This window comes from Mesoplodon densirostris, chromosome 2, assembly GCF_025265405.1.
Source record: "Mesoplodon densirostris isolate mMesDen1 chromosome 2, mMesDen1 primary haplotype, whole genome shotgun sequence".
NCBI lineage: Eukaryota > Metazoa > Chordata > Mammalia > Artiodactyla > Ziphiidae > Mesoplodon > Mesoplodon densirostris.
Window position 1 is genome coordinate 22451868 of NC_082662.1, and position 17301 is coordinate 22469168.

At 43.0% G+C, this 17301-nt stretch overlaps 1 protein-coding gene across 1 annotated transcript in view; it reads right to left on the reverse strand.

Moving 5' to 3' along the window:
- WASF2 (WASP family member 2) overlaps positions 1–17301 on the reverse strand; it is a 72621-nt gene that overhangs the window by 14277 nt on the left and 41043 nt on the right. Inside the window, exons 2-3 of the mRNA XM_060089239.1 lie at positions 7244–7416; positions 183–317 (exon numbers count right to left, since the gene is read on the reverse strand). Of these exons, the coding sequence (XP_059945222.1) occupies positions 183–317; positions 7244–7373 (265 nt within the window). The 5' untranslated portion in view covers positions 7374–7416. The remainder of the gene's footprint in view (positions 1–182; positions 318–7243; positions 7417–17301) is intronic.

Here is a 17301-nt window from a genome sequence, read left to right on the forward strand (position 1 = left end):
GAGTGTGTGGAGGTGTGGTAGAGATTAAAAGGTTTCTTTACATCACCCAGGCTTGTGTCGTTTCAAAGCAGAACTCCATAGGTCTCTGTGATTTCTCCCCTCACTTTTTTATAAATCAGGAAAAAAAAAATCCTAAGCAACTGCTCAGCAGAGCCTACAAATGCTGAGCTCAGCTTCCTTACCTTCTTCTTCCTTGGGATCCAGCTGAGTGACTTTAACTTGTAGGCGGTCGACCCTCTCAGCAAGGGAGCTTACTCGAGAGGCAAAAGTATTTGCCTGAGTGAAGAGCTCTCCAAAAATGTCCTCGGCATATTTACCTGAAAGAGCAAAGAAACCAAGTCACTAGTGCCTAAAAGTGACATACATGGTCAGAAAAACTGGCTACTAAAGACTGTATTTCCCACCTCCCAAACACACCCACCCACCCCTCTAAGATGGTTCAGGCTACATGCAGAGCTTCCTCCTGGAGACAGAGACATACCCTCCAGAGCCTGGGCAGCCTGCATGTGCTCTATAACTAATAGAGTCTTCTTGGCAAAATGAACTGACATGAAACTCAAAACAGGATGAATAAAATCAAAAGGTGTGATACAAAAAAAACTAATCCTAAAAGAGTGGAGAGTATGTCTATACATTTGCCTATAGCCCTTAGCCCTTTGCTGCTCTGTAAAAGCACCTTGTAAAAGTGCTTCTGGAAAACAGATTGGGAGTTAGAAGGACCTTCTATGTGTTTACAATTAACATGAAAAATAAGATATTACATCCTCAGTGGAGCCCCAAAAGTACGCTGAACAACCATGACGAGATGTGGTATCTCTGAGGGGCCCTGAACTTACTAACAACTCATAATAGAGACATAACTTCTTCTAAGAGGTGAAAAGGTTATTTTACATTTTATGACCTACAACTTTGAAAGTCTTTGCTTTAGGTTATAATCCTTCAAATCTACATCTCAGGGAACAAGTGGAAAGCTGAAACATTCAAGCTCTCCCTGAAAAACAACATACCAGTGGTCTCATTCCACAATGTCTTGTTTTTTAGAAAAAGAAAAGAGTTCCGTACTTTCAACCCTGGAATGCAAGGAGAATTTGCAGCCAAAGAAACATAAAAGCAATCTGACACTACCTCCATATTGTCATTCCAAGCCACAAAGCACATTCTTGCTAGAATGAAAAGTGGTGCATACGAATAAACACACCATCTGAGTTTGTTACTTGCAAGGTGAAGGCAGGCATAAGTTACTGTGCCCAACCAAAAGATCATTTCTTTGAGAACTACTTAAAGTAGGCTCTTACTTTAGTTTCTAAACTACATTTATTCTTAGTCCATACTTGAGGGGAAAAAATTAGATCAAAAGGCCAAAACTGCACCTTCAGGGTGAAATGCAGCTCACTCAATGTAACCTGGAAGGAAAGGATAAGACCAATCAACAGCATATTTTGAATTGCTGGTAAATTTAGTCAATAGAGTTTCTAATCAAGGAAGAAGCAAGTCTTTGCATACTGAATGGTTTTGTGATCTAAACAACCATGGGACGCTCCTGAGCTCAAAGGACTGAAATTGGCTAACAAGCTGCACTTCTACTGGGCAGGTTGAGAATCCAATCTGATCCCTGATAATATGGCTAAGTCCTATAAGAACCATACTGTACTGAGTCACAGATATAGAGAACAAACTAGGGGTTACCAGTGGGGAGAGGGAAGGGGGGAGGGGGGCAAGACAGGGTAGGGGATTAAGAGGTACAAACTACTGTGTATAAAATAAACAGGCTACGGGTTTCCCTGGTGGCACAGTGGTTGAGAGTCCGCCTGCCGATGCAGGGGACACGGGTTCGTTCCCCAGAGCGGCTGGGCCCATGAGCCATGGCCGCTGAGCCTGCGCGTCCGGAACCTGTGCTCCGCAATGGGAGAGGCCACAACAGTGAGAGGCCCGCGTACCGCAAAAAAAAAAAAAAAAAAAAAAAAAACCAACAAAAAAAACAGGCTACAAGGATATATTGTACAGCACATAGAGCCAATATTTTATAATAACTATAAATGGAGTATAACCTTTAAAAATTTTGAACCACTGTTGTACACCTGACACTTATATAATATTGTAAATCAACCATATCTCAAAAAAAAAACCCCAAAAACCTAAAACCATACTGTATTATGCTTGCCTAGGTAACGAATAACTGTGATCGGAAGACTATATAACAGAGAAACACACATTAAGCGTGGAAAATAAACCAGGCTCAAAAATATCTGTTAACCATCCAGCTGTTCTGGAGGAAAAGAAAACCCCAAATCAATTTACCCTTAGGTCACCGCGAGAGTACACAGGATTTCCTGCTCCTCAGTGAAGGGAGCAGGAGGGATAGTGGGATAGTGGGAGTGACACAATGGTTTAAGATGAAATCATACAAAGAACCCCACCATATAAAAATGGTAACATTGAGAATGCTATTTGAAGGGGGAGTGAGGTGGAGTGAAGGCTTCCCCACTGTCACGTTACGTCACGTCAGGCCCTAAGTATACTTAGAACTGCAAGATGGTACATGGAAGAAGCAGTAGACTTCAAACCAGAAAGTCTGAATTTAAGTCTCAGTTCTTTCTACCTACACCTGTGTACTTTTCAGCAAGTCAAATTCTCCCAGCCTCAGTTTCCTCATCTGCAAAATGGGGACAACTATATCTATCTCACCAAGTTGTCACAGGATTAAACAAGCCAAAAATGTAAACTCTTTTTCAAAATTAATTAATTAATCTATTTTTGGCTATGTTGGGTCTTCGTTGCTGCATGCAGGTTTTCTCTAGTTGCGGCAAGTGGGGGCTATTCTTTGTTGCGGTGCAGTGCACGGGCCTCTCATTGCGGTGGCTTCTCTTGTTGCAGAGCACAGGCTCCAGGCACACAGGCTTCAGTAGTTGTGGCTCGTGGGTTCTATAGTGCAGGCTCAGTAGTTGTGCTGTACAGGCTTAGCTGCTCTGTGGCACGTGGGATCTTCCCGGACCGGGGCTCGAACCAGTGTCCCCTGCATTGGCAGGCGGATTCTTAACCACTGCGCCACCAGGGAAGTCCCTGTAAATTGTTATAATGAGACTCCTCCTTATATTGCTCAACCATATCAGATGACTTTTTTTTTTTTTAGCTGCGTTGGGTCTTCATTTGCTGCACGCGGGCTTTCTCTAGTTGCAGTGAGCGGGCGGGCTACTCTTCGTTGCGGTGCATGGGCTTCTCATTGCGGTGGCTTCTCTTGTTGCGGAGCACAGGCTCTAGGCATGCGGGCTTCAGGAACTGTGGCACGCGTGCTCAGTAGTTGTGGCTCACAGGCTCTAGAGTGCAGGCTCAGTAGTTGTGGCGCACAGGCTCAGTTGCTCCGTGGCATGTGGGATCTTCCTAGGCCAGGGATCGAACCCACATTCCCTGCATTGGCAGGTGATAATTTCACTTATTAATTAATTAATTAAAAATTAACAATTTCACTTATTCGGATTACCAAGATAGATCCACTATCACATCAGGACATTCATAACAGACATCTACCCCATTTTGCAAAAGATTCCAGAAGCAGTCTTCAACTTTTTTTTTCTCTTAGCAGTACAGTTTTTCAAATGAAATCTTACGTGGAAATGGAACAAGTAAAACTGATTTTTAAAAATATGAAGCTGCTCTTGTTTGAATTTGAGTGGGAGTCTTGGAGCCCCCCAGTGGCATGGACCCACTGTACTCAGAAAACCCAATATCATAACATATCTTTTTAAAATTTTATTTATTTATTTTATTTGGCTGCGCTGGGTCTTGTTGTGGCATGCGGGATCTTTTTTTAGTTGTGGCATGTGGAATCTTTAGTTGCAACATGTGGGATCTAGTTCCCTGACCAGGGATAGAACCTGGGCCCCCTGCCCTGGGAGTGTGGAGTCTTAGCCACTGGACCACCAGGGAAGTCCCATAACAAATCTTAATGACCCAAGAGGGGGTTCCCTTTTCCTAGGTGGTCAGGATACTGATTCAGAAGTGCTGCCTGGCTGGCTGTGCCCACATTTCCTAAGATACGGCAACCTAATATGTGAAATGCCAATCTCACTGCACTGAGGGAAAATGAGAATCCTGGATATGCTATCAGGGAGCAATTCACGGCTGTGAAATCTTAGTTTTGTGCTTTATTCATTCCATAATCAGACTTTCTCTACTAGACCAAGCACTTCCGGCTAGAATATAATACATGAGGTCAAGGTCATGAGCCTGAAGCACATATGAGTCCATTCCTGCACCCCTCTCTGCTAGATGAAATCCTAGTCATCTTTCAAGGCTCAATTCAAATGTAATCTCTTCTGTGAAGCTTTCCTTGACTCTCCCTATTCCTGCTATGTTCCCATTCCCCATAGGAAATATTCCTTCCTTCCCTGTATTCTCTGTGCACCAACAGCATAGAAGCATGGAAAGAGTACATGCATGAATCATTCAACAAGTATTTACTGAGCTCCTACTGGGTGCCAGGTACTATACAGGATAGACACTGGGGTTCAAAGACAAACAACACATGATTTCTGCCTCCAAAGAACTTTCAATTTAATATAGGAGATAATTTCAATATAATGTGGCAGGTAATAATACAGGCATGTAATAGGATCTCAGAGGGGTACTCAGTCCAACCTGGAGGAGGAGATCCCTGAGCTGGGTGGGCCCTGAAGATCAGCTACAAGGATGGCAGTGGGAACAACAAAGCCACCACGTCGAAGTACGAGAGAATATGGTCTGTCTCAGAAGCTACAAGTAGCTGGTAATTCAGTTTTTCTTCCTTCTTTTTTTCCCTTTTTAATTTTAAAAGAATCCTTTAAAAAGACTGTAAAATGGGAGAAGACAGATTACAGAAAATGAGGTTGAAAAGAAAGGCAGGTCTTAAAGTCTTGAATGCCAGGCCAAGGAACTTAAATAATTCCATAGTGAGGAAGAACAGAGATAAATACATAGCTAACATTTATACTCTTATGTTAAAAACACTTTTTAAACTGCAAAAGTTAACACAGACTTAACTTTTAAAAATTCAAACAATTCAGAATCATAAAAGTAAAAAGTAAGATTTTAGTTTTGGGCAGACCATTCTGGCAAGAGTATAGGTTTAAGATTTATAAGATTTTATACAATTTTTAGGTTTATAGATTTAAGGGGGTTGATCAGAGAAAGGGAGGCCAGAGGGAGGCTAGGACAACAGTTTAGGTGAGAGTTAAAGTTGGTCTAAACCAGGGCAGTGCTGGTAGAGACAGAGAGACAGGAGACAACTGAGAAATTCTTAGTAAGTCTGACTTTGCCTCTGACTGCTGTGTCTGCAGGCAAGTTATGTTACTTTTCCGAGCCTTCATTTCTTCCTCTGAAAAATGGCAATGCCAACATCTAACGTCATAGGATTATTAAGAGGATTAAACGAGATAATCTATGTGAAGATCCTATTAAAACCCAGCTTAAAGTAGGCAATCAACAAACGTGAGTTCCCTTCTCATCCTCTCCCCATTCTCCCCTTAAGAATTATTTCTTTCTTTCTCCTCTGGTAGAGTATGAGCTCCTGGAAGGCAGAGACCATTTCTTACTATTGCTGTATCCTCTCAGCATCTGGCACATAAAATATGGTTAATACATGTTTACTGGATGAATAAAGGGTGAGCTAGCTCTACAACCTGAGGAAATCTTGTTTCCACAGGCACAAGCCAACCCTGGCCCTCAGATCAACTTCCTCAAGATAGGAATGCTCTGATCACAAGTGGGAGAGTGAGCAATGGCATCCAGCAACACCACCCTGGAAAAACACCTGAGAAAGAGCATAACTCCTGCTGAGTGAGAATAAGAAGTATCATTAGCTAGATGTCCTTTGTCCTATAGAGAAGGAACCAGTGTGTGACTGACTTCCACCCATTTGGCTTTCTCAGGGTGACAGAAGCAGAAATGATGCTTTTAAGAAGCAGTGAGGCTCTCTGCAGCCTTCATGTGCTTCCTCGTCAGCCGTACTGCTGTTGCACTGCTGTCGACGTTCCTTTGTGTAAGACAGACACTGGCGGGCTTTCATTTCTTTCTTGACGCCCCATCCAGGTTTCCCTAAGCCCTGGATCAACTGAGATGGCCTCTGAGCTAGGTGATGCCTTAGGAATCTCACACCCCATACATCAAATGGTCACGGACCTCTGTCTCCTCAGGCACCTATTTTCAAGGCAGGGCCTATTACTATCTGGGGGGATGCAGGCTTTCTTGATATTCCACTGTTTTCACTAAGGGCAGTGATGCGATAGGAGAGGTGAATGTCTGAAATAATTCACACCAAGATGCTTTTGCTAAGGAGGATCACTAAAATGGCATTTTGATAGAGGTTCTTATGGGAGCTAGAATGGCACTAGACAAATGCAGAGCCTATCCAAGCATCTGCCCTTCCCATATCTCGGCTCCAAGCAAACAAAGTCAACTTAATTCAGAATGAAATCCAAACCCATGCATGTACCCCACCCAAGGCAGTCTTATTCATTCTTATCAATTAAAAAAAAAATTACAGTTAAGGTGGCTTTCTTTCCCTCAGCTCCAAAGCAGACTGGGTTAACCCCCATCTTCCTCCTAGAGAAGAATGGCTCCAGCTCCAATTTGTGTCACTGTGTTCACACAGCTTGCAAAACTCCCAATACCCCAGAGACTACAGAAGTAATTTGTACCCTGAACTTGGACCTGGGGGCCTGCAGCACAATTAAATGTGTACCAAGGCAAACAAGTCAGCCAGAATCTCTCTGAATGCATGTTTGCTTTACTTCTCTTTGGGAAGAAAAGGTGGGGGGGGGTGTTGCATAGATGAAGACTATTGGCACATTTGAGGCTTCAACAAAGTCAGGCTACATCGAATAGCTTTGTGCAATTACAGGCACATTCCCCAACCCAAGATACTGCTCTGTGAACCTCCCACTTTACACACAGAGAATTCTGCTCTGTCATTCCATCTGCAGTTTCTGCTGCAGCCCTTCCTGCCACCCTTCCCACAGATTTCTTTTGAAGCAGGTGGAGGGGGAGGGGGAGGGAACCTAGAGGGTGGTGGTAGATGAAGAAAGGGTTGAGGGGAAGAATCTGTACCAAAAAGGAGCCTCTCTTTGGGGAAGCGGTGGGAGTGGGATAAATTTTCGCACTACCTAGGGAAGGCAGATGGGGGAGAAATAGGAACACGGAGGAGAAGGAAACAAAATAAAGAGCACCAACGACCCCTGAGGGCAAAGCACAGGCTCTCTGCGGCACTCACTCAGGCTGCCCAGCTGTCGGATGACATTTGCCAGGGTGATGTTGGTCATGCATTCCAGCTCGCTTCTAACGCTAGGCAACGTCTGACGGCACAGGTGCCTTGGCTCGATGTTCCTCGTTACTAACGGCATGGTGGACCTGCTTCAGGCAACGTTCTGAATGATGAAAAACAACCTAAAAAAGAAATAACAGGAAAGTATTACTCAACCACAAATTCCAGGCACACCAGGGCTGTGTGAGTCTTTTTTCCTTTTGTTTTGCTCTGATCTGAACAGCTTTAAAAATCTTCTATCTTTTTTCTGTTTTAAGCCCTCCCTTACCCCTACCACCTCTTTTAAAGGTTTGTCATTAGAGGCTTGCTGGATAAGTTTAGAAATTCTGAACTGGTGACTGCTGACTGAGGGTACACAGGCAGCATAAAAACCTAAAAACCTTAAAATAACAACTATGCTCCAACTAACAAGAGTCTCCAGAGGCAGGGCTGCATGGTAAGAAAACAGCCCATTCAGCAGGTCCTGGATGGTATAGATCCTAACCTTGGGGGGTCCACAACCAGAACAGATCAGATTCCAAATAATCAATTAGAAGAATCAAAAAAGAGCTTTTGTTATCTGACAGTCTCCACAATGAAATTAAGTTGCCAACAGTGATTCTACTGATCTGCAACAGGACATAACTTCTCCAGTCCTTCCCTGATGGAGGACTGTTAATGTACAGCTAAATACTGCCAGTATCTATTAACACTACCAAAGTTTAGTCTATAAGTTGACAGAATGAAAGAATATCAAGGAAAATTTTACACGTTCAATATATCAAACATGATGCCAAGCACCCTGTGCTGTAAGATTCCCTAGTCCTTTCTCTTCTACCCACAGCTCCCTTTCTCTCTCCCATCCGGTTCAACACACCTGGGCCAAAAGGCTCTTGAGACAGCAGGAAGTGGAGCAGATCCGGAAACCTTCCAGTTACTGTTTCTTATCCTGTCGGCTGAGCCCCTTTCCCTAGGAAATCCCCCAGCACTTTAGGTTCATGCTGAGCTATTGTTTTAGAGTTAGATTACCAAATTCCTAGCTTTACAAGGACAGGAGGAGTTTTTTTATCCAACAAAATGGATATGACTACAGCCAAGGCACATCGGGCTGGAACTGTTTCCCTATCTTGTGAAACTAAAGAAATTTAAAACAGCCTAATGGTTTTTGTGCTAGGGAAAATGGCAAATTAAATGGTAAAGCATAAAGGTAACATACCCAAGTCCCCAAGATTGCAAACTCCTCTTTAAAAAAAAAAAAAAAAAAACCCACAGAGGTTTACTTACATCAAATCTCAAAACACCAGCTCATCACCAAAAAAGTTGATTGTGAATACGAAATGCTTAAACCAAGCTAAACATCATAGATCTTAAAAGTGAACCAACATTTTGTCTGACCAAAAGAAAAAGAAAAAAAAAAAGCCCTTCAGGCTCAAAGAGGGAGTAGAACCCTTTGGAACAGACTGCTCCTTGTTATGGACATTCTGATCTGCTAAGAGTAAAAATAAAACAGGAAGCCAGCAGCTTGGGAAACAAGATTTCCTGTCACCAACAGCAACAGCCTAAGAACCAAGAGAATCAGCTGTTTGCTCATAACTTAGAACCTCCCTTTAATAGTCACTGTGTGGCAGCTGTTCCTATCTTTGGGGTGCAGAGGTGTTTCCTGAATGTTTGTCTACTGTCTAAGGAAATAATTTTCATTCTGTTCCTCAGCTAAGTTCCCCTTTGACTAAACAGGTTTTCTAATCCAAACTCTGGACTTTCCCTCCCAGTCTACCTCTTCTCCTCTTTTACATAATCTAAAGGGTACTGGGTACTAACATGCAAGCTTTATTAACTCATACTGAAAAGAGAGTTTAGAACAGCAAAGGAGGCAAGGTGTTCCAAATAAAAGAACCTCACAGGACTCTGCATCCTCTGGATATCCTTAGACTCCCAAACTTCAAGCTTTTAGGAAGAACCAGAAATTCAAGGGTACAGCCAGAGATGAGTGAAAATAGCCACTATGGCTCCCTCCATTAGCAATCATTTCAGAACTTGTTCTAGCTTCTTAGAGGAGCTACAGGAGCCAGATCCCCTTGAAATTCTGCACTGAATGGCCACTGACAGGGCATTCCAGACATTCTCTTTGGACACTTAATGGAAACTGGATTCCAGATGGCTAGGTAAATGTCAGAGTGGGGGTGGAGCTGGGGAAGCCACTCTGACACCTTGGTACTTTAGCATTTATGCTTTCCCAAGTATCTTGGGTAAGTGGACACAAATGGAGTCAACTGTATGTCTTTTGGGGTGGAGGAACCAAGTTTTCAATAGCAAGATAGCTACCTCTTGCCAAAAAAAGCCAGCTCCCACAACCAGCTAGAGTACTCAAGAAATTACAATATGTCAATATCTATCAAGACAAAACAATTAGAAAAGTGAATCTGCTACTAAAATAAAAGTCATTTTATATGTTTCAGAGCCACCAGAGAAAGACAAGATTCCCTATTATATGGAATTACCTGCATCACTGCTCATTTTTCTTTTGGATAATCAAGGTTAGTTGTATTATGCCAAAGAAGTATGGAATTACACATGATCTGAACCACAATACTAATTTGACCAAGGGAAAAAAACCCCTCTATTCCAGTGAAGATAAACTTAGAAATGGGACAAAGACTTCCAAGGCTCTTGACTCAAACTCAGCTTCAAGTTGTGGAGTTGAGACTTACTTCCCTTAGCGCCCTGAGTCTTGACACTTTACTAGCTGTGTTATCTTGGGCAACTTTCCTAGAGACATTAAATAATGTAACATGTATAAAATGTCCACTACAGGGCTAAGAAAAAAGGTAGTTATTTTTAGTTCCATGGACCTCAGGCAAATCCTCCTGTAAAATCAATTCTATTCATTGACAAATATTTTAAAACACTTTTAACAATGGACATATTATGTAGTAGAATACAATATTCACATAAATTTAAAGATGAAACCCTAGGGGCTTCCCTGGTGGCACAGTGGTTAAGAATCCGCCTGCCAACGCAGGGGACATGGGTTCAAGCCCTTGTCCGGGAAGATCCCACATGCCGTGGAGCAACTAAGCCCGTGCGCCGCAACTACTGAGCCTGCGCTCTAGAGCTCGCGAGCCACAACTACTGAAGCCTGAGCACCTAGAGCCTGTGCTCTGCAACAAAAGAAGCCACCACAATGAGAAGCCCGTGCACCGCAAGGAAGGGTAGCCCCCCCGCTCGCCACAACTAGAGAAAGCCCGCATGCAGCAACAAAGACCCAAAGCAGCCAAAGATAAAGAAATAAATTTATAATAAATAAATAAATAAGTGTGTGTGTGTGTGTGTGTGTGTATTTTAAAACATAATAATAAAGTTGAAACCCTAGACTTCAATGAAATTTGTGGGGTTTTATTCTGGAGATTGTTCCCAGCCATGCTTCTGGACCTCTTGAAGAACATACAGTCTCTCTCTCTACTCTTTTATACTGGGTCCCTCATCTGAACCACAGAACAAAGAAAAGAATTTGAGTGACTATTTCCTCAATTCTCTTCAAGAGTGTAAACAACGGACCATTTCAGATGCACTGGAAAAAAGTTAATACATTATATACAATGGATGCCTAATAGCATTAGGGTTTAATTTTCTTATGAGAATGCAGTTGAGAAAAGCTCATCTATCATCAGTAGTCATTTAGTGGAAAATTTGTGGAGCACTGGGTGTTGACAAACCACTAAATTAAGGAAGTGACATAGGCAAATCTGCATTTTTAGATAAATCATTCTAACTGAAGTAGGAAGCTGTATATGGGCAGAAGACTGGAGGTAAGAAGACCAGTTGGGAAACTCTTCCCAGGCTGAGAAGGAGACAATAGAAATGGAGAGGCCCACCACAGCTAGCAAATATGAACTGAGAAACCACAGACAGGCTGCAGGGGTGAGTCCAATCCTTCAGCCCTATCTGTAGCTCTCTCCTGATAGCTTTGTACAGTTATACTCACAAAGTGATAAAATGTATGTTTCTTTATTAAAAGTATTATGAGGGAGTTCCCTGGTGGCCTAGTGGTTAGGATTTGGCACTGTCACTGCTGTGGCCTGGTTTCGATCCCTGGCGGGGGAACTGAGGTCCTGACTCTAATAAAAAATTAAAAAAAATAAAAGTATTATGAAAAGAGCTAAATGCTAGTGCCAGTAATGAAAAGAAAGTGAAGAAAACCAAGAAAGTAGTCGTTCTTGGCTGGAAAGAGAAGTCTGGACACATGAAAGTGGAATGCCCTGTCTTTATAGAATCAGTAAAGTTCTTTTTCAGTTATACTTTATTTTGATTAGGGAAATTATATGCTACAGAGATATTTGTTAACTTGGGAGTCTGAGAAGGTCTTACCTTGGGGGATATTACATAGGAGAGGAATTAAATTAGAACCACTGAGAAGATAAAAGTTACAGGGAAGTAGATTTCAATTAAGTTAGTTCCTTTTAATTAGAGCTGTCCTATATTAGAATGGGTTCTCTTCAGAAGTTATAAGTTCCCCAGTATCATCCTCTGGATACCAGCTATTGGGCAGGTTGGGGGAGAGATTCCTAGACTGTAATAAGATGATGTTGAGAGGTCAGACTGGATGACTTCTACAATGCCTGTTAAATCAAAGATGATATAATTCTCACTCTGGGCTTCAGTTTCCCCATCTGCAAAATAAAGAGACTAAGCTAGATGATCTTTAAGAAGTTCTAAAGTTCCTGGATTTGCTTCTACCTAAGCTGCCATAACCTCGTCACTTGGCCAACAGCCACTTGCATTCTGAACACAAGGCCAGAGGGAGGTCTAGGGACTGTAGAGAAGGGCAGATCATGACCATGAATCAAACCCTTCGCCAGATCTAGATTCATCTAGTTACCAGGACGGCTAGGATCCAGAATGGTAAAAAGGATATTCCAGACAAAGCCCTGGGGTTACGTTATTTACACTCTGGGAGCCTCCCAAGCCAATCTGGGAGTTGGCTACCCAAAGAAGTCCAAAGGAAAAACTGGCTTTGGACAAGTTCCAGACATCCAGCCAGACTCAGCAGCAACCCCCATCTTTACCCCTGGCTATTTTCAGCCTAAGAAACTTGAGAAGGAGTCTGAGAATAAATGAAAGACTTCAGGCATCCCCTCCTAGCTATGGCCTGGAGTACACTGACCAGTCTAGACTGCCAGTACCATTATGGGATTCATGCTTTGAATTGGAAACTGGATGAGGTGTTCTTTGAGGTCCCTTCACAACAGTAAGATTCTACAAGTCTTTATATTTGAAGTTATCATGAAATATTTATATATCATATTTGGTCAGTGTAAAGGCAAAAGGAGACTTTGACATGTACCCTACACTCTGAACTCTCAACTCTGTTCCCAACAGCCTATAGCAGGAGTGGGGTGAAGTAGGTGAGAGATAGGGATTGGGAGGGTGGAAGAAAATAATAAAGGAAGGCTGCATGTGAGAGGGAGGATGCACTCATCTGTACCCTACAATCTGAATTCCTATTATTACCAGGACAGAAAACAGATGACTGCTCATTCTGGCAATGATATGTACTACTAGCTATTTATTATAAATAAAAAAACAACGCTTCATTTAGAGCCACGGTCACTGATAACACCTGCAGATTTCTATGGCCACATCCAAAAGCAAGTATATCTGAGCTACAGCAAAAACCGTAACAACAGAAATGCTTCTCAAGGCAGTTCCTCTTTGAAACATACCCCCCAAAATGCTGATCAGCAGTAGCAGGGGATGAGAACATGTGGGGATATTGTATGTGTGGCAATTAGGACTTCTGCTTTCACTTCAGCATTTCCCACTGTTCTATAGTTAACAGCACTTTGGATGGGGGCATATGAGAAGAGCTTTGCTTTGTAGGCCAGTTTCCTCCTTCAAGAAATAAATTTCTTTATGTTTAAGAATGTGTATTTCACAGCGGTTCAAGAATCTCAACTGAAAAGTCAAATAATCATTTGACTTCAAAATAATACACAACACACAGGTTTACTGTAATCTAAGTCTGTCTGTTAAAATGTTTAAAGAAGTATGAATTTACTGTTGCATATAGCACTCCTCACTATCATAAACAATCACAAGGAGGAATGCCTCATTATAGACTTAAGCACCTACTCACTTCCTATTGAAATACAGGGTGGGGCTAAACCTACAAATATAACCAGACTCTCTCCAAACATAAGAAGTTACTGACAAATCAGTTTAGGTCACTAGAGTAATGTTCAAAAGAGCTAGCAAGACAAATGGAACTCCTAGGGTGGACAAAGAAACTATCTGACTGGGAGAACCAAGAAAAAAAGCTTACTTGTGATCTAAAACCAGGAGAAATTTCCAATTTCATAAAGGAATGACAGCAGCTATGGACCTACATTCAATAAATGTAAAGCTCCTTCTTGTCCTAATTTGGTTTTGGGAAAGCAGCCCAGGGAAACAGGACTTCCAAACTACCGTATCTTACTCCTTGAACACACTGTATATCAAGGACCATTCACATCTGGTAATTCCATAACTTTCTATTATCTTTTGGGAGCAATACCACCTTTTGTTCTTACTTTTATTACTCTTCAGGCTCTAACCATAGATTTGCTCTTAAAGCTAAAATTGGGGGATAACTTTTACTTCAAAATTAGTTTCTTCTAGTATCAACTATTCCATAGAAAACTGCCTTTTATTTTTAAATTTATTTATTTATTTTTGGCCGCATTGGGTCTTCGTTGCTGCGCGCGGGCTTTCTCTAGTTGTAGCGAGTGGGGCTACTCTCCATTGCGGTGCGCAGGCTTCTCATTGCCGTGGCTTCTCTCGTTGCGGAGCACAGGCTCTAGGCGCTCTGGCTTCAGTAGTTGTGGCACGCAGGCTCAGTAGTCGTGGTGCACGGGCTTAGTTGCTCCGCGGCATGTGGGATCTTCCCGGACCAGGGCTTGAACCCGTCTCCCCGGCATTGGCAGGTGGATTCTTAATCACTGAGCCACCAGTGAAGCCCGAAAACTGCCTTTTAAATGGCCAAAATTAGGCTCTCTTTTTAGTAGGATCCATCTGGTTGTCCAAAAGAAAATACACTAAAACTGTGAGTTGGAAACCTGGATTCTAGTTCTTAGTCTAATGATGACTAGCAATTAGGGAAAAACTTTCAATTCATCTTTCTAGTTCGGCTGTGAGCTGCACTAAAAAAATTGCTTGAGAGGTGTCATACAAAACCGAGATTTTGTTTGCAAAGTATTCTGAGCTCCAAAGAAACGATTTATTAACGTAAAATATTTCCTGGATCTCCACCTTTGCCCAAGTTCCCTGTTCTAAGACAATTACACAGAGTCTACAATGTTATCACTGATAACTTTCAGTAACAGACACAAAATTCATTTTACTTTCCCAACCTAATGCCAATTTCTAGCAATACCTAATTCATCAAAATGGAATGGTCTAGGGGACTTCCCTGGTGGCGCAGTGGTTGAGAGTCCGCCTGCTAATGCAGGGGACACGGGTTCGTGCCCCGGTCCGGGAAAATCCCACATGCCGTGGAGCGGCTGGGCCCGTGAGCCATGGCTGCTGAGCCTGCGCGTCCGGAGCCTGTGCTCCGCAACGGGAGAGGCCACAACAGTGAGAGGCCCGCGTACTGCAAAACAAACAAACAAAAATAAATAAAAAATAAACAAATAATAAAAGGGCTTACTTTTGATCCAGCAATTACACTCCTGTGTATTTATCCAAAGGGGAAAAAAAAACCCACTAATTCAAAAAGATATCTGGGGCTTCCCTGGTGGCGCAGTGGTTAAGAATCTGCCTGCCAATGCAGGGCACATGGGTTCGAGCCCTGGCCTGGGAAGATCCCACATGCCGCGGAGCAACTAAGCCCATGTGCCACAACTACTGAGCCCGCGCTCTAGAGCCCGCGAGCCACGACTACTGAGCCTGTGTCCCACAATTACTGAAGCCTGCGCACCTAGAGCCCGTGCTCTGCAACAAGAGAAGCCACAACAATGAGAAGTCAGTGCAGTGCAATGAAGAGTAGCCCCCTCTCGCCACAACTAGAGAGAGCCCATGCACAGCAACGAAGACCCAACACAGCCAAAAATAAAAACAAATAAATAAATAAATTTATTTTAAAAAAAGAAAAAGGGCTTCCCTGGTGGCGCAGTGGTTGAGAGTCCGCCTGCCGATGCAGGGGACACGGGTTCATGCCCCGGTCCGGGAAGATCCCACATGCCGCGGAGCGGCTAGGCCCGTGAGCCATGGCCACTGAGCCTGCGCGTCCGGAGCCTGTGCTCTGCAACGGGAGAGGCCACAACAGTGAGAGGCCCGCATACCATACATACATACATACATACATAAATAAATGAATAAATGAAAAAGAAAAAGATATCTGCACCTCTAAGTTCATTGCAGCATTATTTACAATAGCCAAGATATGGAAGCAACCCAAGTGCCCATCAATAGATGAACAGATAAAGAAGAGGTGGTATGGGACCTCGCCGGTGGTCCAGTGGTTAAGAATCTGCCTTCCAATGCAGGGGACGCAGGTTCGATCCCTGGTCAGGGAACTAAGATCCCACATGCTGTAGGGCAACTAAGCCCACGCTGCAACTACTGAGCAATCAAGCCACAACTAGAGAGCCTGCATGCTGAAACTACTGAGCCCATGTGCCACAACTACTGAGCGCCTGAGCCACAACTAGAGAGAAGTCTGCGCATCCCAGTGAAGAGCCTGCGGACCCCAAAGAAAAGATTCAGCATGCTGCAAGGAAGATCCCGTGTGCCGCAACTAAGACCTGATGCAGCCAAAAATAAAATAAATAAATATTTTTTTAAAAAAAGGAAAAAAAAGAATGCAATCTTGCCTTGCAACAACATGGATGGACCTAGAGGGTATTATGCTAAGTGCAATAAGTCAGACAAATACTGTATGATTTTACTTATAAATGGAATCTAAAAAACAAATGAACAAACGTTAACAGAAACAGGGAGTTCCCCGGTGGTGTGTGGTTAGGATTCGGTGCTTTCACTGCTTTGACCCAGGTTCAATCCCTGGTCGGGAAACCAAGTTCCCACAAGCTGCATGGCGTGGCCAAAAAAAATAATAATAATAACAGAAACAATTATAGATACAGAGAACAAACAGGTGGTTGCCAGAGGGGAGGGGGGAAGAAAGAAACAGGTGAAGGAGGGACTTCCCTGGTGGCCCAGTGGCTAAGACTCCATGCTCCCAATGCAGAGGGGCCTGGGTTCGATCACTGGTCAGGGAACTAGATCCCACATGCCGCAACTAAGCGTTCTCATGCTGCAACTAAAGATCCTGCATGCCGCAACTAAGACGCGGCACCGCCAAATAAATAAATAAATATTTAAAAAAATACTAACTCACAAAACAAAACAAAGTATCAAACATCAACACATCAGCTCACAAGATTATTAGAAATGTGTCAATAACTCACACAAGCCCTAATAAAGTCTTCTTTATTTTTAAGAGCTTCCTTTATTTATAGCCAATAACAGAAAAGAGTGATCACCAGTTGGTGGTGGCCAAAAAGTTGAGATGAGGATAGATACAAAATGCATTCCTCTCCAAGTACACGCGCTTGAGTAGCTGGGAGGAAGCCTAACCTGGACATGTGCTACTGTATGGGAACACACAGTGGGTTTTTTATGGAAGTGTCTAATCCCAGTTTACTACCTTACCCAGGGACGGAAAAAATGGGGCTAGGTTGTAACCTTTCTTTCCTGGTTCTTGCAAGTAGTCTGCTGCACTGGGTTAAGCTCCCTACAGACAAGGCACTGGAGCACCCACTGGTGCATTAGATACAGAGGCAAGTTTGAAAATGAGGGAGGAAGGAGATAATCAGGGCCAAACAGCACGTCAGGCACTAAGTCTCATTTCAACCTGCTAGCTCTCTAACTATGCGTGTTAATCTCTATGATACTTCTCTTCATATTTCAAGCTTCTCTCTGCAGTAACTACTCCCTCTCTGGGATAAAAAGGCCAAAAAAGAAACCAGTTTTACACAAATGAGAAAGGCCGGGGG